Source organism: Anomaloglossus baeobatrachus, chromosome 1 (genome assembly GCF_048569485.1).
Source record: "Anomaloglossus baeobatrachus isolate aAnoBae1 chromosome 1, aAnoBae1.hap1, whole genome shotgun sequence".
Lineage (NCBI taxonomy): Eukaryota > Metazoa > Chordata > Amphibia > Anura > Aromobatidae > Anomaloglossus > Anomaloglossus baeobatrachus.
Window position 1 is genome coordinate 18,012,420 of NC_134353.1, and position 22,450 is coordinate 18,034,869.

General features: G+C 51.2%; 1 protein-coding gene across 1 annotated transcript; it reads left to right on the plus strand.

Annotated features, from left to right (window-relative positions):
- Positions 1–6,150: 6,150 nt before the first annotated feature.
- On the plus strand, positions 6,151–22,202 carry SPEF1 (sperm flagellar 1). Its single transcript, XM_075332474.1, has 7 exons — positions 6,151–6,286; positions 11,110–11,221; positions 16,211–16,355; positions 16,445–16,490; positions 17,663–17,714; positions 17,863–17,968; positions 21,337–22,202. The coding sequence occupies exons 1-7, from the start codon at positions 6,172–6,174 to the stop codon at positions 21,436–21,438; spliced, it is 678 nt and encodes a 225-aa protein (XP_075188589.1). The 5' UTR covers positions 6,151–6,171; the 3' UTR covers positions 21,439–22,202.
- Positions 22,203–22,450: the final 248 nt, after the last annotated feature.

Sequence of the window (22,450 nt, forward strand, 5' to 3'; positions counted from 1 at the left end):
TGATGGACTGTGCCGTTTCCATAAGGACTAATGTTGATGGGGGATGCATAACTTGATGAGCAGTGCGGGGTTGAAGACATAACATATGAACTTGAACTTTTTGTTTCCTAATCCAGTAGGACCGAGTTTGTGTTACTTCTTAAGGAAAGAAGCCATATTCTTCCCTATGGAAAATAGAAGACATGACTGTTGTTATTTCTATTATGTGGTGTGTTGCATTGGGGTCTTCAAAGGACTTTGAATGGTCGAGGACGACCATTATTCTATAGAGGGGAGGAATGTAATTAGGTGGACTGGTTGCTATCTCATTCCTTTTCCTAAAGACACCAATCGTTTTATTGTGATGTCATGTAAATTGTGTCCTGCGTATATGTAGTTACCAGACTAGGATAAGAAACAGTTAAGTGTTTGGGAGTAGCTCACAATGGAGAGATTAGTTTATAGGGAGAATGACTGTTAATTCTAGAAGGTTAGTGAAGACCCAGAGTGTGATAGGAATGGATGCATAGTCTAAAAAGCCGCTTGTAGTGGGTAACCAATGACTGGTGAAAGGAGACCCTTATGGAACAACCCAGATGGAACTGGAAGTGTGTATGACTTTGCTGAAATGTGCTGGTAGTCATGTGCCCCCTATGTCTTGTACAAAGTTGATAAGGAAGAACTAAGTAAAGTTTTATGGTTTAAAATGAACTGGTGGTCTCCTTGGTGCAATAAGTCGTCATCCGATCCTGGCCACCCGAATCTTTCATCAAAATGCAGTCTGCACGGACCTACGGCCTACACTACACAGGTCAATCCACCAAGTTAGGACCGTGTTCTTTATGTAGTGCCCCGGGCAACACCTTGTCCGCGATGACCGCCCCGTGCCGCACACACGTTTTCTAAACTTTCTCATAGTGCAACCGATATAACACAGATTACAGTCAGCCCATACAATATAATAGACTATGTGGTCAGGGTCACAATTCACTATATCGTGAACACTGGGTTCTTTTTTAAGGGGGATATTGATGATTTTCTTCTTTACTACATGTTGGCATATACTGCATTTGTTCTTCCCACATTTTTAGAAACCTTTCTGGGGCAGCAATTTGTTCTTTATTTATCCTAGGATCCTTCTACAGACTCGGGGATAATGGAATACCTCATTTAGCCACCACCCTGTAACCTCCTTTGGTTATTGTCCACCCCCTCTAGGATCACATATGGCCCCGTATGCTCCTGACTACATGACAGGGGATAATTACCTGCCACCACGTAGACGCCTGTGGGGTCAAGGATGGACTTGTATCTGTCAGATGTGACATCCTCGAGGACATGCCGGCCCTTACCTGCTCCGTCTGATCTTTTCTTAGCACTTTGTAGACGTGGATTCATTGTGAGGGGGAAGATGTGAGGGGACAGTTGAAGGATTTATGGCGTAAAATATCTAAATAAACAGTTAACGCTGCCAAAACCTTGGCCTGATGTGAGGAGCCACCCCAAAGAGAGGTGCCCATATTATCATCTCCACTACACATAGTGGTGCGGCAGGTCATCGGTAATGTCCCACCTTGCTCCATGGGGCGTAGGTCATCAGTAAATGTCCCACCTTGCTTCTTGAGACACAGGTCATTGGTAAATGTCCCACCTTGCTTCTTGAGACACAGGTCATCGGTAAATGTCCCACCTTGCTCCATGAGGCACAGGTCACCGGTAATGTCCCACCTTGCTCCATGAGGCGCAAGTAATCGGTAAATGTCCCACCTTGCTCCATGGGGCGTAGGTCATCAGTACATGTCCCACCTTGCTCCATGAGGCGCAGGTCATCGGTAAATGTCCCACCTTGCTCCATGAGGCGCAGGTCATCGGTAATGTCCCACCTTGCTCCATGAGACGCAGGTCATCGGTAAATGTCCCACCTTGCTCCATGAGGCGCAGGTCATCGGTAAATGTTCCACCTTGCTCCATGAGGCGCAGGTCATCAGTACATGTCCCACCTTGCTCCATGAGGCGCAGGTCATCGGTAAATGTCCCACCTTGCTCCATGAGGCGCAGGTCATCGGTAATGTCCCACCTTGCTCAATGAGGCGCAGGTAATCGGTAAATGTCCCACCTTGCTCCATGAGGAGCAGGTCATCGGTAAATGTCCCACCTAGCTCCATGGAGCTCACAATCTAAGCCTGCTGGAGGCGGTGGCATTACTGGGCCCTCTGAGTGGAGACCCCCAGTTTGGAAGTACAAAGGGCACTGTCCTAGTCATGACTGAGTTACTTATGGTCGATCTGCTGACCTCACTCTTCATTCTCCATTTACATGATCTTATGAGTTATGACTCCAACATGTCCGGACAGCAGGACTGTGTAGACTTTATGTGTCTACCTGAGGGCAGGACCCAAATTGAGAATCCACAGGCAAGAAATGGAGCATTTACTGCTCCAACCTTTGACCTGAATACCTGGTGATGCACAAACAAGGCACAAAACAGAAAACCTGAATCACCACCAGGGAAGTCAATTCCAAGCAGCAATCCAGACCTAGCACTAACGGGGGGGGAGCCACACCGGACCCCAAACCCTCATCACTGCACAGTGCACCCCATGGACAAGCTCCATGAGCCTTCAGAGGATTACAGCATACATAAATGTGACATCACACAGAAGGTGAGACGTTATCCTAGAGTAACATCACCACATAAAACTTGATGTGACATCATCATCCTATGTAGGGTGACACCTTCATACACCACATACACCAATGTGACCTCATCATTGCTGATGAGCGAATATATTCAGCACTATTTGTTATTCGCACGAATATTAATGTATTTGCGATATCCGTTATTTGTGAAGTATTTTGGTGTTCGTCTCTCCCCACAGGTTTGGCACCTGATATTCAACCACTAAACATGCTGGAATTGCTTACCAATCACAGTAATGCTGTAGCCATCTTTGCTCCTGACCTAACTGTGTTTGGGAAGTGCAGTGAAAAAAAAAAGACCAGCAGGAGAATGTACTTACCGAGTTTCCCTGTCACGCTACCTCCTGGTCCGCTCATTAACCCTTATAAATATGCACTGCTTCCCACGCCCACTCTTTGTGCCGGCGTCTATGATTGGTAAAGTTTAAAAATAAATAATTAAAAAAAAAAGCACGAGGTCCGCCGTAGTTTGATATCCAGCACAGATAAAGCATATGGCTACAGGCTGCAGCCATTTGCCTATCTTGGCTGTGCATCAAACTAAGAGGAAACACTTGAGGCTTTTTTTTTTAATTATTTAAATAACTTTAAAAAACGACATTCAGTCCCCCCCAATTTTCATACACAGCCAAGATAAAGCCAACAGCTGGGGACTGATATTCTGCAGCTGGGGAGACCCATGGTTATAGGGCCCTCCCCAGCCTAAAATAGCATCCTGCAGCTGCTCCACAATTGTCAAATCCACTAGATGCCATACGTCCGTCACTTTATCCAGCTCATCCCCATTGTCCTGGTGCGGCTCATCTGGATTCTGGACTGTTGAAATTAAGAGACACGGCGGCACAGAATTTGGCAATCCAGCAGTCAAATCACTGGAGGTCACACTGGGGCTCCCCGCTGCCCTCAGTGAAATTGGAATCCACTGCCAGATTACCGTGGGCCATGTCCCGCAATCTGACAGTTCAGCAGTGGGTTCCACTTTCACTGAGGGCAGTGGGGAGCCCCGAGTGAGAACTCCGGTGACCTGACTGAACTCGATGCTGGAATAGATCTGCATTAAATCTGCATCTACTGACAAAAAAAAAATGCACTGAAACCGCACATGTTTTTAATGCGGTTTCAGTGTGTTTTCTGCCAGAAGAAGCAGATTTGGAGCAGAAATGTCTGCAACCACATAACCAATGTGCACACATTGCCTAATCCAGTAATCTGGCATTGAGTTTCATGGCTTCACCTGAGTTGAGGTCACTGAGTTCAATGAGTTCACTTGAGGTGAGGTCACTGTGACCCCAACTGTGAGCGAAGGTAAAGTCATTGAACTCAATGCCGGATTTCCGGATTAAGCAATGTGCAAACAAAGGCAAGTGGGAAGAACCAGGTAAATTGGTGTGCCGCCCCGCGACAGCCGACGGGCTGCTCGGACCTGGATCCGCAGTGGCTCGAGGGGTCCCCGGATCCGAGGCGGGGTCGCGGGGCTGCCCTGGAATAAAAAGGGGGACTATTTGTGGTTTTAGGATAATGTTCGTGACGCCACCCACGGTGTGTGGTAACATGAGGGACCACCGCTGCCGGATAGGGAGCCCGAGGATGCTGGTGTGGGGCAGCTTAAGTTGTTAACCCCTCCTTGGGCAGGGGAGTGGTGTCCCGGGGTCCGGTGATAGATGGCGTGGAGAACCCGTCGCGTGCAAGGGTGTGATGTGTACTCACACAGTCCACAGTCACTGACGCTGACACCAGGTAAACCAAACTATTGAGCACTCTGTGGTCCTTGGACCGGCACGCTGGGTCCGTGTCCTCTTGGTGTTGCCTGTTGACCTGAAGCCTTGTCCCTTGGCACTGTGTGTCCTACTTGTGGATCCCTTACACTTGAAGCGTTTCGGGTTCCGCTCACCTGCGTGGCTAGCAGGATGAGATTGCTCTTAGGGTTCACGCTTGGGATTTTCTGGATGGTTGTGGGAAGTCCTATCCCCCTCGTTGCGCTAGTACCCCGATTCTGGAGTGGGTAGGGAACGGTTCCTGAAGATTCCGTTCCCGTCGGGTGAATTACTGGGCTGCGTGAAGCTACTTCCCAGCCTAGGATCCGCGTACCCCATCGTGCCCTGGTCCCTGCCCGGTTGTAGCACAGGGCAGCCGGCCTGCTCTCTGTAGCAGCACCGTGCCCCCTGCCACTACCCTCTGCGACCGAGGTTCCAGCTCCTTCTGGCCAGGCCAACGTCTGGCAGCTGGGATGGGTACAGGAGCCCAGCTCCACAGCGTGACCTGCACTGTCACCGCTGTCTCTCTCCTCCTCCACTCAGCTCGACTGTCTGAACTGTTCTGAACTGTACTGACACTTCTGCCCTCCTTCTACCAGCCATCCATCTGGGTGGCCCTTTTCCCCTCAGGCTGCCCAATGGGTGTTTGGTGGGTGCAGAGTGTTCCTCAGGATTTGTGTACACCTGCTGATGGCAACACCAAAGTGACAGGACCCGTAACCAAGGAGGAGCAGGTACCATGCAGAAGGACAGATTTCACGGCACCCTTGTGACGACCTGATAGGCCAGGGCGCCACATTGGCAATTAGTAAGAGCCGGCATTGTCACTTCTAATGGATGCGACAATTCTATGGCAGCTGCAGGCTGCTATTTTTTTAGGCTGGAGAAGGCCCAATAACCAGGGCCCCCCCCCAGCCTGAGAATACCAGCCCCCAGCTTTCTGCTTTGTCTTGGCTGGGAATCAAAATTAAAGAGGACCGCACACCGTTTTTTAAAATTATTAAGTTAAATAATATAAAAACAGCAGTATGAGGCTCCTCATATTTTGATACCCGGCCAAGATAACCCGCACAGCTGCAGCCTTTAGCCGTATGCTTTATTGGCACTGGGTGTCAAACTATGCGGGACCTTGCGCCATTTTTTCAAATTCTTTATTTATTTTTACACTTTACTAACCAATCACAGACGCTGTCACAGATGGTGGGCGGGGAAAGCAGTGAATATGCATGAGACCTAATGAGCGGACCGGGAAGCAGCGTGACAGCCGCGGGAAAGCTCAGCGTAATATTCCTGATGTAATCCGTGTAATAATTGACAACGTTATTCCCACATTATCGGCCGTCGCTGTAAATAAGCCCCTGTACCTGTCGCCCCATCTCATCCTCTCCACCGGGGGTCTTTATTTTTGCTTTTATTATTGTATCTTTTATAACTGTTGTTTGTTTTTAAGCCTCTGAATTGTAAGGCGCTGCGGAATATGTTGGCGCTATAGTAATACAGATGATTATAGCAGCTTTTCCTCATCACCATTAATAATCCTTAATTATACACAAGGACGAGCGGAAAAACCTGAAATTCTTCTTTCAGAGCAGTGAGGAGACCCCCTCCCGACCGTGTAACTGTGCCAGGGACAATAAAGCTTTGTGAATGACGACGAACGCCTCCTGGTCGCTGTGGCAGCCGTTGTCATGGCTACATGTACACAATGTGTGGCTGCCAGGCAGGACGCTGAGCAGGGATGGCCGCCGCCGGGGAGTTTGATGAGCAGAACCTGCAGGATCTGTACTGCTGGGTGGACAAGATCCCGCTGTCCCGACCCAAGAGGAACATGAGCCGGGACTTCAGCGATGGAGGTGGGTGAGAGCGACACTGACCGGAGAAACCGCAGGGAAACCGCGCAAATCTGTGCTCCGCCGGACCGGATGAGGCGCAAACACAGTGGACCGCCAATAATCCGATCCCCCAATAATCACAGCGGCCTCCGATCCCCCAATAATCACAGCGGCCTCCGATCCCCCAATAATCACAGCAGCCTCCGATCCCCCAATAATCACAGCAGACCCCGATCCCCCAATAATCACAGAAGCCTCCGATCCCCCAATAATCACAGCAGCCCCCGATCCCCCAATAATCACAGCAGCCCCCGATCCCCCAATAATCACAGCAGCCTCCGATCCCCCAATAATCACAGCAGCCTCCGATCCCCCAATAATCACAGCAGCCCCCGATCCCCCAATAATCACAGCAGCCCCCGATCCCCCAATAATCACAGCAGCCCCCGATCCCCCAATAATCACAGAGCAGCCCCCGATCCCCCAATAACTACAGCAGCCTCCGATCCCCCCAATAACTACAGCGGCCCACGATCCCCCAATAATCACAGCAGCCCCCGATCCCCCAATAATCACAGCAGCCTCCGATCCCCCAATAATCACAGCAGCCCCCGATCCCCCAATAATCACAGCAGCCCCCGATCCCCCAATAATCACAGAAGCCTCCGATCCCCCAATAATCACAGCAGCCTCCGATCCCCCAATAATCACAGCAGCCTCCGATCCCCCAATAATCACAGCAGCCCCCGATCCCCCAATAATCACAGCAGCCCCCGATCCCCCGATAATCACAGCAGCCCCCGATCCCCCAATAATCACAGCAGCCCCCGATCCCCCAATAATCACAGAAGCCTCCGATCCCCCAATAATCACAGCAGCCTCCGATCCCCCAATAATCACAGCGGCCTCCGATCCCCCAATAATCACAGAAGCCTCCGATCCCCCAATAATCACAGAAGCCTCCGATCCCCCAATAATCACAGCAGCCTCCAATCCCCCAATAATCACAGAAGCCTCCGATCCCCCAATAATCACAGCAGCCTCCGATCCCCCAATAATCACAGCGGCCCCCGATCCCCCACTAAGCACAGCAGCCTCCGATCCCCCAATAATCACAGCAGCCCCCGATCCCCCGATAATCACAGCAGCCCCCGATCCCCCAATAATCACAGCAGCCTCCGATCCCCCAATAATCACAGCAGCCCTCGATCCCCAATAATCACAGCAGCCCCCGATCCCCCAATAATCACAGCAGCCCCCGATCCCCCAATAATCACAGCGGCCTCCGATCCCCCAATAATCACAGCAGCCTCCGATCCCCCGATAATCACAGCAGCCCCCGATCCCCCAATAATCACAGCAGCCTCCGATCCCCCAATAATCACAGCGGCCCCCGATCCCCCAATAATCACAGCAGCCTCCGATCCCCCAATAATCACAGCGGCCCCCGATCCCCCAATAATCACAGCAGCCTCCGATCCCCCAATAATCACAGCAGCCTCCGATCCCCCAATAATCACAGCAGCCCCCGATCCCCCAATAATCACAGCAGCCCCCGATCCCCCAATAATCACAGCAGCCCCCGATCCCCCAATAATCACAGCAGCCCCCGATCCCCCAATAATCACAGCAGCCCCCGATCCCCCAATAATCACAGAAGCCTCCGATCCCCCAATAATCACAGCAGCCTCCGATCCCCCAATAATCACAGCGGCCTCCGATCCCCCAATAATCACAGAAGCCTCCGATCCCCCAATAATCACAGAAGCCTCCGATCCCCCAATAATCACAGCAGCCTCCAATCCCCCAATAATCACAGAAGCCTCCGATCCCCCAATAATCACAGCAGCCTCCGATCCCCCAATAATCACAGCGGCCCCCGATCCCCCACTAAGCACAGCAGCCTCCGATCCCCCAATAATCACAGCAGCCCCCGATCCCCCGATAATCACAGCAGCCCCCGATCCCCCAATAATCACAGCAGCCTCCGATCCCCCAATAATCACAGCAGCCCTCGATCCCCAATAATCACAGCAGCCCCCGATCCCCCAATAATCACAGCAGCCCCCGATCCCCCAATAATCACAGCGGCCTCCGATCCCCCAATAATCACAGCAGCCTCCGATCCCCCGATAATCACAGCAGCCCCCGATCCCCCAATAATCACAGCAGCCTCCGATCCCCCAATAATCACAGCGGCCCCCGATCACCCACTAAGCACAGCAGCCTCCGATCCCCCAATAATCACAGCAGCCTCCGATCCCCCAATAATCACAGCGGCCTCCGATCCCCCAATAATCACAGCAGCCTCCGATCCCCCGATAATCACAGCAGCCCCCGATCCCCCAATAATCACAGCAGCCTCCGATCCCCCAATAATCACAGCGGCCCCCGATCCCCCACTAAGCACAGCAGCCCCCGATCCCCCAATAATCACAGCAGCCTCCGATCCCCCAATAATCACAGCAGCCCCCGATCCCCCGATAATCACAGCAGCCCCCGATCCCCCAATAATCACAGCAGCCTCCGATCCCCCAATAATCACAGCGGCCCCCGATCCCCCAATAATCACAGCAGCCCCCGATCCCCCAATAATCACAGCAGCCCCCGATCCCCCACTAAGCACAGCAGCCTCCGATCCCCCAATAATCACAGCAGCCTCCGATCCCCCAATAATCACAGCAGCCCCCGATCCCCCAATAATCACAGCAGCCTCCGATCCCCCAATAATCACAGTGGCCCCCGATCCCCCAAGAATCACAGCAGCCCCCGATCCCCCACTAAGCACAGCAGCCCCCGATCCCCCAATAACTACAGCAGCCTCCCATCCCCCCAATAACTACAGCGGCCTCCGATCCCCCAATAATCACAGAAGCCTCCGATCCCCCAATAATCACAGAAGCCTCCGATCCCCCAATAATCACAGCAGCCTCCAATCCCCCAATAATCACAGAAGCCTCCGATCCCCAATAATCACAGAAGCCTCCGATTTTCCAATAATCACAGCAGCCCCCGATCCCCCAATAATCACAGAAGCCTCCGATTTTCCAATAATCACAGAAGCCTCCGATCCCCCAATAATCACAGAAGCCTCCGATCCCCCAATAATCACAGAAGCCTCCGATTTTCCAATAATCACAGCAGCCTCCGATCCCCCAATAATCACAGCAGCCCCCGATCCCCCAATAATCACAGCGGCCTCCGATCCCCCAATAATCACAGCAACCTCCGATCCCCCAATAATCACAGCGGCCTCCGATCCCCCGATAATCACAGCAGCCCCCGATCCCCCGATAATCACAGCAGCCTCCGATCCTCCAATAATCACAGCAGCCTCCGATCCCCCAATAATCACAGCGACCTCCGATCCCCCAATAATCACAGCAGCCTCCGATCCCCCAATAATCACAGCGGCCTCCGATCCCCCAATAATCACAGCAACCTCCGATCCCCCAATAATCACAGCGGCCTCCGATCCCCCGATAATCACAGCAGCCCCCGATCCCCCAATAATCACAGCAGCCTCCGATCCTCCAATAATCACAGCAGCCTCCGATCCCCCAATAATCACAGCAGCCTCCGATCCCCCAATAATCACAGCAACCTCCGATCCTCCAATAATCACAGAAGCCTCCGATCCCCCAATAATCACAGCAGCCTCCGATCCCCCAATAATCACAGAAGCCTCCGATCCCCCAATAATCACAGAAGCCTCCGATCCCCCAATAATCACAGCAGCCCCCGATCCCCCAATAATCACAGCAACCTCCGATCCTCCAATAATCACAGCAGCCTCCGATCCCCCAATAATCACAGAAGCCTCCGATCCCCCAATAATCACAGAAGCCTCCGATCCCCCAATAATCACAGCGGCCCCCGATCCCCCAATAATCACAGCAGCCTCCGATCCCCCAATAATCACAGAAGCCTCCGATCCCCCAATAATCACAGCAGCCTCCGATCCCCCAATAATCACAGAAGCCTCCGATCCCCCAATAATCACAGAAGCCTCCGATCCCCCAATAATCACAGCGGCCCCCGATCCCCCAATAATCACAGCAGCCTCCGATCCCCCAATAATCACAGAAGCCTCCGATCCCCCAATAATCACAGCAGCCTCCGATCCCCCAATAATCACAGAAGCCTCCGATCCTCCAATAATCACAGCAGCCCCCGATCCCCCAATAATCACAGCAGCCCCCGATCCCCCAATAATCACAGAAGCCTCCGATCCCCCAATAATCACAGCAGCCTCCGATCCCCCAATAATCACAGCAGCCCCCGATCCCCCAATAATCACAGCAGCCCCCGATCCCCCAATAATCACAGAAGCCTCCGATCCCCCAATAATCACAGAAGCCTCCGATCCCCCAATAATCACAGCAGCCTCCGATCCCCCAATAATCACAGCGGCCTCCGATCCCCCAATAATCACAGAAGCCCCCGATCCCCCGATAATCACAGCAGCCCCCGATCCCCCAATAATCACAGAAGCCTCCGATCCCCCAATAATCACAGCAGCCTCCGATCCCCCCAATAATCACAGCAGCCCCCGATCCCCCAATAATCACAGAAGCCTCCGATCCCCCAATAATCACAGCGGCCTCCGATCCCCCAATAATCACAGCGACCTCCGATCCCCCAATAATCACAGCAGCCCCCGATCCCCCAATAACTACAGCAGCCCCCGATCCCCCAATAATCTCCCTGTTATATCTTTCTTCAGTGTGTGTGTATATACTGTACAGTATTTCTCCTCTGATATAAGCCCCGTCCGTCCTCGGTGGCACAGCTCCCCCCGGTGGTCTTACATGGGACTTCTTGTAATGTCTCTGTCTTCACAGTATTGGCTGCAGAAGTCATCAAACATTATTTCCCCAAAATGGTGGAGATGCACAACTACGTCCCGGCCAACTCCACCCAGCAGAAGCTCAGCAACTGGAGCACCCTGAACCGGTGAGACCCCCGGGGGTCCGGGCTCCCAGCATCCCCATCCGCTGCTCTATCTCCATGCTGCATCTTTTCTGTAGTGGGTGGGGTCTTCTGAACCAATCAGCTGTCCTGTCTGCTGCCCCTCCCCTCTCACAGCTTGAGTGTCAGTCTGCAGCTTCATCCCCCCACTTCTTCCTGTTTCACAGCCTGAGTCTCAGAGTCTGCAGCTTCATCCCCCCACTTCTTCTTTCATAGCCTGAGTCTCAGAATCTGCAGCTTCATCCCCCCACTTCTTCCTGTTTCACAGCCTGAGTCTCAGAATCTGCAGCTTCATCCCCCCACTTCTTCCTGTTTCACAGCCTGAGTCTCAGAGTCTGCAGCTTCATCCCCCCACTTCTTCCTGTTTCACAGCCTGAGTCTCAGAGTCTGCAGCTTCATCCCCCCACTTCCTCTTTCACAGCCTGAGTTTCAGAGTCTGCAGCTTCATCCCCCCACTTCTTCTTTCATAGCCTGAGTCTCAGAGTCTGCAGCTTCATCCCTCCACTTCTTCTTTCATAGCCTGAGTGTCAGTCTGCAGCTTCAAACCCCCACTTCTTCCTCTTTCACAGTCTGAGTCTGCAGCTTCATCCCCCCACTTCTTCCTCTTTCACAGCCTGAGTCTGCAGCTTCATCCCCCCACTTCTTCCTCTTTCACAGCCTGAGTCTGCAGATTCATCTCCCCACTTCTTCCTCTTTCACAGCCTGAGTCTGCAGCTTCATCTCCCCACTTCTTCCTCTTTCACAGGCTGAGTCTGCAGCTTCATCCCCCCACTTCTTCCTCTTTCACAGCCTGAGTCTGCAGCTTCATCCTCCCACTTCTTCCTCTTTCACAGCCTGAGTCTGCAGCTTCATCCCCCCACTTCTTCCCCTTTCACAGCCTGAGTCTGCAGCTTCATCCTCCCACTTCTTCCTCTTTCACAGCCTGAGTCTGCAGCTTCATCCCCCCACTTCTTCCTCTTTCAGAGCCTGAGTCTGCAGCTTCATCCCCCCACTTCTTCCTCTTTCACAGCCTGAGTCTGCAGCTTCATCCTCCCACTTCTTCCTCTTTCACAGCCTGAGTCTGCAGCTTCATCCCCCCACTTCTTCCTCTTTCAGAGCCTGAGTCTGCAGCTTCATCCCTCCACTTCTTCTTTCATAGCCTGAGTCTGTAGCTTCATCCCTCCACTTCCTCTTTCACAGCCTGAGTCTCAGAGTCTGCAGCTTCATCCCCCCACTTCTTCCCATTTCACAGCCTGAGTCTCAGAGTCTGGAGCTTCATCCCCCCACTTCCTCTTTCACAGCCTGAGTTTCAGAGTCTGCAGCTTCATCCCTCCACTTCTTCCTGTTTCACAGCCTGAGTCTCAGAGTCTGCAGCTTCATCCCCCCACTTCTTCTTTCACAGCCTAAGTCTCAGAGGCTGCAGCTTCATCCCCCCACTTCTTCCTCTTTCACAGTCTGAGTCTGCAGCTTCATCCCCCCACTTCTTCCTCTTTCACAGCCTGAGTCTGCAGCTTCATCCCCCCACTTCTTCCTCTTTCACAGCCTGAGTCTGCAGATTCATCTCCCCACTTCTTCTTCTTTCACAGCCTGAGTCTGCAGCTTCATCTCCCCACTTCTTCCTCTTTCACAGGCTGAGTCTGCAGCTTCATCCCCCCACTTCTTCCTCTTTCACAGCCTGAGTCTGCAGCTTCATCCTCCCACTTCTTCCTCTTTCACAGCCTGAGTCTGCAGCTTCATCCCCCCACTTCTTCCCCTTTCACAGCCTGAGTCTGCAGCTTCATCCTCCCACTTCTTCCTCTTTCACAGCCTGAGTCTGCAGCTTCATCCCCCCACTTCTTCCTCTTTCAGAGCCTGAGTCTGCAGCTTCATCCCCCCACTTCTTCCTCTTTCACAGCCTGAGTCTGCAGCTTCATCCTCCCACTTCTTCCTCTTTCACAGCCTGAGTCTGCAGCTTCATCCCCCCACTTCTTCCTCTTTCAGAGCCTGAGTCTGCAGCTTCATCCCTCCACTTCTTCTTTCATAGCCTGAGTCTGTAGCTTCATCCCTCCACTTCCTCTTTCACAGCCTGAGTCTCAGAGTCTGCAGCTTCATCCCCCCACTTCTTCCCATTTCACAGCCTGAGTCTCAGAGTCTGCAGCTTCATCCCCCCACTTCCTCTTTCACAGCCTGAGTTTCAGAGTCTGCAGCTTCATCCCTCCACTTCTTCCTGTTTCACAGCCTGAGTCTCAGAGTCTGCAGCTTCATCCCCCCACTTCTTCTTTCACAGCCTAAGTCTCAGAGGCTGCAGCTTCATCCCCCCACTTCTTCCTCTTTCACAGCCTGAGTCTGCAGCTTCATCCCCCCACTTTTTCCTCTTTCACAGCCTGAGTCTGCAGCTTCTTCCCCCCACTTCTTCCTCTTTCACAGCCTGAGTCTGCAGCTTCATCCTCCCCTTCTTCCTCTTTCACAGCTTGAGTCTGCAGCTTCATCCCCCCACTTCTTCCTCTTTCACAGCTTGAGTCTGTAGCTTCATCCCCCCCTTCTTCCTCTTTCACAGCCTGAGTCTGCAGCTTCATCCCCCCCTTCTTCCTCTTTCACAGCTTGAGTCTGCAGGTTCATCTCCCCACTTCTTCCTCTTTCACAGCCTGAGTCTGCAGCTTCATCCTCCCACTTCTTCCTCTTTCACAGCCTGAGTCTGCAGCGTCATCTCCCCACTTCTTCCTCTTTCACAGGCTGAGTCTGCAGCTTCATCCCCCCACTTCTTCCTCTTTCACAGCCTGAGTCTGCAGCTTCATCCTCCTACTTCTTCCTCTTTCACAGCCTGAGTCTGCAGCTTCATCTCCCCACTTCTTCCTCTTTCACAGCCTGAGTCTGCAGCTTCATCCCCCCACTTCTTCCCCTTTCACAGCCTGAGTCTGCAGCTTCATCCTCCCACTTCTTCCTCTTTCACAGCCTGAGTCTGCAGATTCATCCCCCCACTTCTTCCTCTTTCAGAGCCTGAGTCTGCAGCTTCATCCCCCCACTTCTTCCTCTTTCACAGCCTGAGTCTGCAGCTTCATCCTCCCACTTCTTCCTCTTTCAGAGCCTGAGTCTGCAGCTTCATCCCCCCACTTCTTCTTTCATAGCCTGAGTCTGTAGCTTCATCCCTCCACTTCCTCTTTCACAGCCTGAGTCTCAGAGTCTGCAGCTTCATCCCCCTACTTCCTCTTTCCCAGCCTGAGTTTCAGAGTCTGCAGCTTCATCCCCCCACTTCCTCTTTCACAGCCTGAGTTTCAGAGTCTGCAGCTTCATCCCCCCACTTCTTCCTGTTTCACAGCCTGAGTCTCAGAGTCTGCAGCTTCATCCCCCCACTTCTTCTTTCACAGCCTGAGTCTCAGAGGCTGCAGCTTCATCCCCCCACTTCTTCCTCTTTCACAGCCTGAGTCTGCAGCTTCATCCCCCCACTTCTTCCTCTTTCACAGCCTGAGTCTGCAGCTTCTTCCCCCCACTTCTTCCTCTTTCACAGCCTGAGTCTGCAGCTTCATCCCCCACTTCTTTCTCTTTCACAGCCTGAGTCTGCAGCTTCATCCCCCACTTCTTCCTCTTTCACAGCTTGAGTCTGCAGCTTCATCCCCCCCTTCTTCCTCTTTCACAGCCTGAGTCTGCAGCTTCATCCCCCCCTTCTTCCTCTTTCACAGCTTGAGTCTGCAGCTTCATCCCCCCACTTCTTCTTTCACAGCCTGAGTCTCAGAGGCTGCAGATTCATCCCCCCACTTCTTCCTCTTTCACAGCCTGAGTGTCAGTCTCTAGCTGCATCCCCCCACTTCTTTCTCTTTCACAGCCTGAGTCTGCAGCTTCATCCCCCCACTTCTTCCTCTTTCACAGCCTGAGTCTGCAGCTTCATCCCCCCACTTCTTCCTCTTTCACAGCCTGAGTCTGCAGCTTCATCCCCCCACTTCTTTCTCTTTCACAGCCTGAGTCTGCAGCTGCATCCCCCCACTTCTTCCTCTTTCACAGCCTGAGTCTGCAGCTGCATCCCCCCACTTCTTTCTCTTTCACAGCCTGAGTCTGCAGCTTCATCCCCCCACTTCTTTCTCTTTCACAGCCTGAGTCTGCAGCTGCATCCCCCCACTTCTTCCTCTTTCACAGCCTGAGTCTGCAGCTCCATCCCCCCACTTCTTTCTCTTTCACAGCCTGAGTCTGCAGCTGCATCCCCCACTTCTTCCTCTTTCACAGCCTGAGTCTGCAGCTGCATCCCCCCACTTCTTCCTCTTTCACAGCCTGAGTCTGTAGCTGCATCCCCCCACTTCTTCCTCTTTCACAGCCTGAGTCTGCAGCTGCATCCCCCCACTTCTTTCTCTTTCACAGCCTGAGTCTGCAGCTCCATCCCCCCACTTCTTCCTCTTTCACAGCCTGAGTCTGCAGCTGCATCCCCCCACTTCTTCCTCTTTCACAGCCTGAGTCTGCAGCTCCATCCCCCCACTTCTTTCTCTTTCACAGCCTGAGTCTGCAGCTGCATCCCCCACTTCTTCCTCTTTCACAGCCTGAGTCTGCAGCTGCATCCCCCCACTTCTTCCTCTTTCACAGCCTGAGTCTGTAGCTGCATCCCCCCACTTCTTCCTCTTTCACAGCCTGAGTCTGCAGCTGCATCCCCCCACTTCTTTCTCTTTCACAGCCTGAGTCTGCAGCTCCATCCCCCCACTTCTTCCTCTTTCACAGCCTGAGTCTGCAGCTGCATCCCCCCACTTCTTTCTCTTTCACAGCCTGAGTCTGCAGCTTCATCCCCCCCACTTCTTCCTCTTTCACAGCCTGAGTCTGCAGCTGCATCCCCCCCCTTCTTCCTCTTTCACAGTCTGAGTCTGCAGCTGCATCCCCCCACTTCTTCCTCTTTCACAGCCTGAGTCTGCAGCTGCATCCCCCCACTTCTTCCTCTTTCACAGTCTGAGTCTGCAGCTGCATCCCCCCACTTCTTCTTCCCCCAGCTTTTTCTCCTCTAGCTGTGTTGCTCCCGGTCAGTTTTTCCTCTTTGCTCCTCAGGAAGGTTCTGAGTAAGCTGAGCTTCTCGGTGCCGGAGGACGTGGTGCGCAGGATCGTGCAGTGCTCCCCGGGGGTGGTGGAACTTGTCCTCAGCACGCTGCGGCAGAAGATCGAGGAGCGGCAGCGGCAGGTGCACAGCGAGCAGGTGACCATAGAGTGTGAGCTCCTGGGGCAGGGAAGATGGGTGATTGTGCGGGCTGCACAGCCCGACTCATCATCTTTATTTCCACGCAGGAGGTGATGAGTCCACAGTCAGAGACCAATAACCACCCAGACTCAGGTAATGGGACCGCTGCAGGCGATCAGTCATGTGACTGTAACGAGGAGGAACGATCAATATCATTCAAATCGTCCAATCACTTCTACCAAGTCATGTGATCCCTGTACAGCTAAATGTAAAGATCTCTATGTAGTGCTGACCCAGTGTGACATCCGGAGCTGTAATCACACTTCTGATATTTCATTATGTCTCAAATGCCATTCACAGCCAGAGCTGGATTCATAGTTCTGGTGTGTTACACTGCAACAGCTGCATTCATGGGCCTGGTTTTATACCACGTCTTAAGGCCCTGTCACACACAGAGATAAATCTGCGGCAGATCTGTGGTTGCAGTGAAATTGTGGACAATCAGTGCCAGGTTTGTGGCCGTGTACAAATGGAACAATATGTCCATGATTTCACTGCAACCACAGATCTGCCAAATGTTTATCTGTGTGTGTGACAGGGCCTTAACACTATAATCTCATCCAGAGCTGCATTCATAGTTCTGTTGTTATATCACTTCTTATGCTTTACTCACATCCACAGCTGCATTCATAGTTCTGGCATTATATCACAACGACATCCACAGCTGCATTCATAGTCCTGGCATCTTATCGCTTCTTATACTTTAATCACATCCAGAGCAACATTCATAGTTTTGGCATTATATCACATCTAATACATAATCACATCCAGAGCTGCACTCATAGTTCTGTCATTACATCATGTTTTACACTGCAACCACATATAGAGCTGCATTAATATTTCTGTTATTATATCATGCTGTAAACGCATCCTCCTATCCAGAGCTGAATTCATAGTTCTGGCGTTATATCATAATGACATCCAGAGCTGCATTCATAGTTCTGGCATTATATCGTAATGACATCCAGAGCTGCATTCATAGTTCTGGCGTTATATCACATATAATACATAACCGCATCCAGAGCTGCACTCGTAGTTCTTTCATTATATCACATCTTACACTGTAACCACATCCAGAGCTGCATTCATAGTTCCATCACTGTGTGATATCTCACACTCTAATCACATCCTCACATCCAGAGCTGCATTCATAGTTCTCCAGAGTAGGTCACATGATCATAGTGATGTGGATGGGGGTGGGGTTACACATCTTATGCTCCGTACAGAAATCTGACCAATCACGTGTCTCCTAAACCTCTTTACAGGTTATGCGACAAAGCAGAATAGCAATGGTGTAGACAAGGCGGAGGCTGGCAGGTGGGTGATAACAGCGAGACAACAGAGAGGAGGCGTCTGTGATTACCATATTATATTCCTATAGTGATGAGGAGGATTCTCTGCATTATTATAACATTCTGTTACCATGGAGATTATATGATGTGATCTTCCCTCGGTCTGTCCTCAGTAAAGCCTCGCAGGGGTACGCGCAGGTCGCCCACCCGGACTCCAACCTCCGCATCCAGCTGGCAGAGAAGGAGCGGGCACTGATGGTGTCCCTGGAGACCGTGCAGGTGAGGACCCCCCCCACGTGCCCTCATATCCCCCGCCGTGCCCTCATATCCCCCGCCGTGCCCTCATATCCCCCATGGCTGTTATCTGGATTATTGCATTATAACAGCAGACTGCGGCTTTACCATACGGTACCTGCATGAAATCATTGTCACCTGTAAGGAAACACCGGCCGTCATCACTGCTTTACAGCAAAAGAGCTTTACAGGGCAGGACATTGCTGCTGGTAATATTGCCCCTAAATCCGCCATTTATCGGATCATAAAGAACTTCAAAGAGAGATGTTCAATTGCTGTGAAGGAGGATTCAGGCCCCCAAGAAACTCCAGCAAATGCCCGGACCACCCCCTAAAGAGGATGTCGTTATGGGCTCTGTTCTCCCAGTGCAGAGCTTGCTCAGGAATGGCAGCGGGCAGGTGTGAGCAAAGGGAGAAGAAGGCTTCTGGAGGCTGCTCATTGTCAAGGAGGGCAGCAAAGAAGTCACCTCTCATCCATGGAGGGGGTCACTCACAATGTTTAGGGGCTTCTCATCCATGGAGGGGGTCACTCACAATGTGTGGTGGCTTCTTATCCATGGAGAGGGTCACTCACAATGTGTGGGGGCTTCTCATCTATGGAAGGGGTCACTCACAATGTGTAGGGGCTTTTCATCCATGGAGGGGGTCACTCACAATCTGTGGGGGCTTCTCATCCATGGAGGGGGTCACTCACAATGTGTGGGGGCTTCTCATCTATGCATTTTTGCATCAACTCTGCACATCACCCTGAAATCACCCTCCCCACAGTCACACATAGTGGAGGCCGCAGCCTGCTGTGGGGAGGCTTTTTTTCAGCAGGGGCAGGGAAGCTGGTCAGAAGTGATGGGAAGATGGATGGAGCTAAAAAGAGGAAAAATGTCACCTTTAGATGACCAAAGCCGGAGAGACCCCAAAATAGAGAAAGGTGCAAATGTCGAAGCATTCCCGGGGTATGAATAGTATTTCAGGGCCCTGTGTATACAGTGTGTCCACCCCTATCCTGTCCACCGCCATTAACTTGAGAACGGCGGCAGCTGTGGGCATAAAAGTGGTGTCTAGCTACAGTAAAGTAGCCATGCGCTACACAATGAAACCACCTATAGCGCCACCTGGTGGAAAACAACGGAGTGAGCATTTGTAATTCATTTTTTTTCTCTATCTCGTTCCGTTTTCGAGATAAAAATGCTAACTCCGTTGTTTTCCACCAGGTGGCGCTATAGGTGGTTTCATTGCGTAGCGCATGGCTACTTTACTATACCTAGACACCACTTCTATGCCTATAGCTGCCGCCATTCTCAAGATAATGGCGGTGGACAGGATATGAGTGGACACACTGTATATAGGTGCGGTGTATACAGGATATGGGTGGACACACTGTATATAGGTGCGGTGTATACAGGATATGGGTGGACACACTGTATATAGGTGCGGTGTATACAGGATATGGGTGGACACACTGTATATAGGTGTGGTGTATACAGGATATGGGTGGACACGCTGTATAGAGGTGCGGTGTATACAGGATATGGGTGGACACACTGTATATAGGTGCTGTGTATACAGGATATGGGTGGACACACTGTATATAGGTGCGGTGTATACAGGATATGGGTGGACACACTGTATATAGGTGCGGTGTATACAGGATATGGGTGGACACACTGTATATAGGTGCGGTGTATACAGGATATGGGTGGACACACTGTATATAGGTGCAGTGTATACAGGATATGGGTGGACACACTGTATATAGGTGCGGGGTATACAGGATATGGGTGGACACACTGTATATAGGTGTGGTGTATACAGGATATGGGTGGACACACTGTATATAGGTGCGGTGTATACAGGATATGGGTGGACGCACTGTATATAGGTGCGGTGTATACAGGATATGGGTGGACACTGTATATAGGTGCGGTGTATACAGGATATGGGTGGACACACTGTATATAGGTGCGGTATATACAGGATATGGGTGGACACACTGTATATAGGTGCGGTGTATACAGGATATGGGTGGACACACTGTATATAGGTGCGGTGTATACAGGATATGGGTGGACACACTGTATATAGATTAAAAGGAGAGAGAAACGCGACCAAATGCCAATTGTGCAAAAGTGTGATCTTTATTATGTCAGGGAAGGTAAAAGCTGCGGCACAGCCACAAGTGAAAGAGCAAGACACAGGCAATCCAAGATATAGTATGTAATGGAAAGAACTATAATACTAAAATTAGTGCCAACCCATGATTAATGGGATGATAAACATTGTCCACCAGGAGCATCCAATAAAGAGTAACCGGACCACAGTAGGTCCAATCGGTTACACATGCAATTGTACAGGATGAAAAGGCGAATGCACAGCACGAAAATAGACAGACATACCTGGCAGACAAAAACCACGAAGAGCACTGTGACCTGCGTCACCCGACGGCCGTTTCGGCGTCCAAGCCTTCGTCAGGGGACGCCGAAACGGCCGTCGGGTGACGCAGGTCACAGTGCTCTCCGTGGTTTTTGTCTGCCAGGTATGTCTGTCTATTTTCGTGCTGTGCATTCGCCTTTTCATCCTGTACAATTGCATGTGTAACCGATTGGACCTACTGTGGTCCGGTTACTCTTTATTGGATGCTCCTGGTGGACAATGTTTATCATCCCATTAATCATGGGTTGGCACTAATTTTAGTATTATAGTTCTTTCCATTACATACTATATCTTGGATTGCCTGTGTCTTGCTCTTTCACTTGTGGCTGTGCCGCAGCTTTTACCTTCCCTGACATAATAAAGATCACACTTTTGCACAATTGGCATTTGGTCGCGTTTCTCTCTCCTTTTAATTTGTCTACTAGCGACCTGCCTGGGTCCCCAACCTCACCATGTAAACGCTATACTTAAATTGTTACATACCATATTGTATTAGTCATGGTGTGGCTTTGGTCTATATTTGACACTGTATATAGGTGCGGTGTATACAGGATATGGGGGACACACTGTATATAGGTGCGGTGTATACAGGATATGGGTGGACACACTGTATATAGGTGCGGTGTATACAGGATATGGGTGGACACACTGTATATAGGTGCGGTGTATACAGGATATGGATGGACACACTGTATATAGGTGCGGTGTATACAGGATATGGATGGACACACTGTATATAGGTGCGGTGTATACAGGATATGGGTGGACACACTGTATATGTATACTGTGCTCCTCTATATACGTGTAGATTATTGCAGCCTCCACCAGGGGGAGCACATGTGACCCGGCAGTGGCCCGGATTACCCTATATGCATATCCATATGTGATAAGTATGGCCGCCTCACAGATGTCACCTCCATGTCTCAGATTCTGCAGGCGAAGCTGCGGAGAATGGAGCAGCTGCTTCATCTGAAGAACGTCCGGATAGATGACCTGAGCCGCCGCCTGCAGGAGGCCGGGAAGAAGTGACCCCCGGACAAGCCGCCAGCCCACCCACCCGAACGCTCCGCCGCCAGCCCACCGACCCGGACGCTCCGCCGCCAGCCCACCTACCCGGAAGCTCTACCGCCAGCCCACTGACCCGGAAGCTCCGCCGCCAGCCCACCCACCCGGACGCTCCGCCGCCAGCCCACCCACACCGATGCTCTGCCGCCTGCAGGAGGCCGGGAAGAAGTGACCCTCGGCGAGCCGCCAGCCCACCCACCCGGATGCTCTAGCGCCCTGTACAGCACGCTGCGCTAAGGATTATAGTGATTATATATGTATACTGTATATATACTGGGGTTATATATATACTGGGGTTATACAGTATATGTACACTGGGGTTATATATATATACTGGGGTTATATATATATACTGGGGTTATATATATATACTGGGGTTATATATATATACTGGGGTTATATATATATATACTGGGGTTATATATATACTGGGGTTATACAGTATATGTACACTGGGGTTATATATATATACTGGGGTTATATATATATACTGGGGTTATATATATATACTGGGGTTATATATATATACTGGGGTTATATATATACTGGGGTTATACAGTATATGTACACTGGGGTTATATATATATACTGGGGTTATACAGTATATGTACACTGGGGTTATATATATATACTGGGGTTATATATATATATATATATACTGTGTTTAGGATGTTTTATATTACCCTTCGCTTCTTCTATGTTTTTAAGTCACAACAATAAAATATTTATTCCGGTTTTCTAAGGCGGTGACCACTTTTAATCTATCACCTGCTTTTCATGCAGATTGTTTTCTGTCCCCCTTACTTTACACTACTACTCTTCTCCATTTGTCACACAGCGTTTGGCTGTAAACTCGCTGAGTGTGATGTCGGCATCTGACGCTGTTCACACTGCACAGTCTGACACTCCTCACTGCCTCCTCTGCTGCTTCTGCGGTGCACAGGGAGGCTCGGGCGTCCACCAGCTGTGTGCTCAG

Coding starts and splice junctions, on each gene's coding strand:
- SPEF1 (XM_075332474.1), top strand. CDS start 6,172: ATGGCCGCCGCCGGGGAGTTTGATGAGCAGAACCTGCAGGATCTGTAC. Junction 11,222..16,210: donor AACTGGAGCACCCTGAACCG/GTGAGACCCCCG, acceptor TTTGCTCCTCAG/GAAGGTTCTGAGTAAGCTGA. Junction 16,356..16,444: donor GGCAGGTGCACAGCGAGCAG/GTGACCATAGAG, acceptor ATTTCCACGCAG/GAGGTGATGAGTCCACAGTC.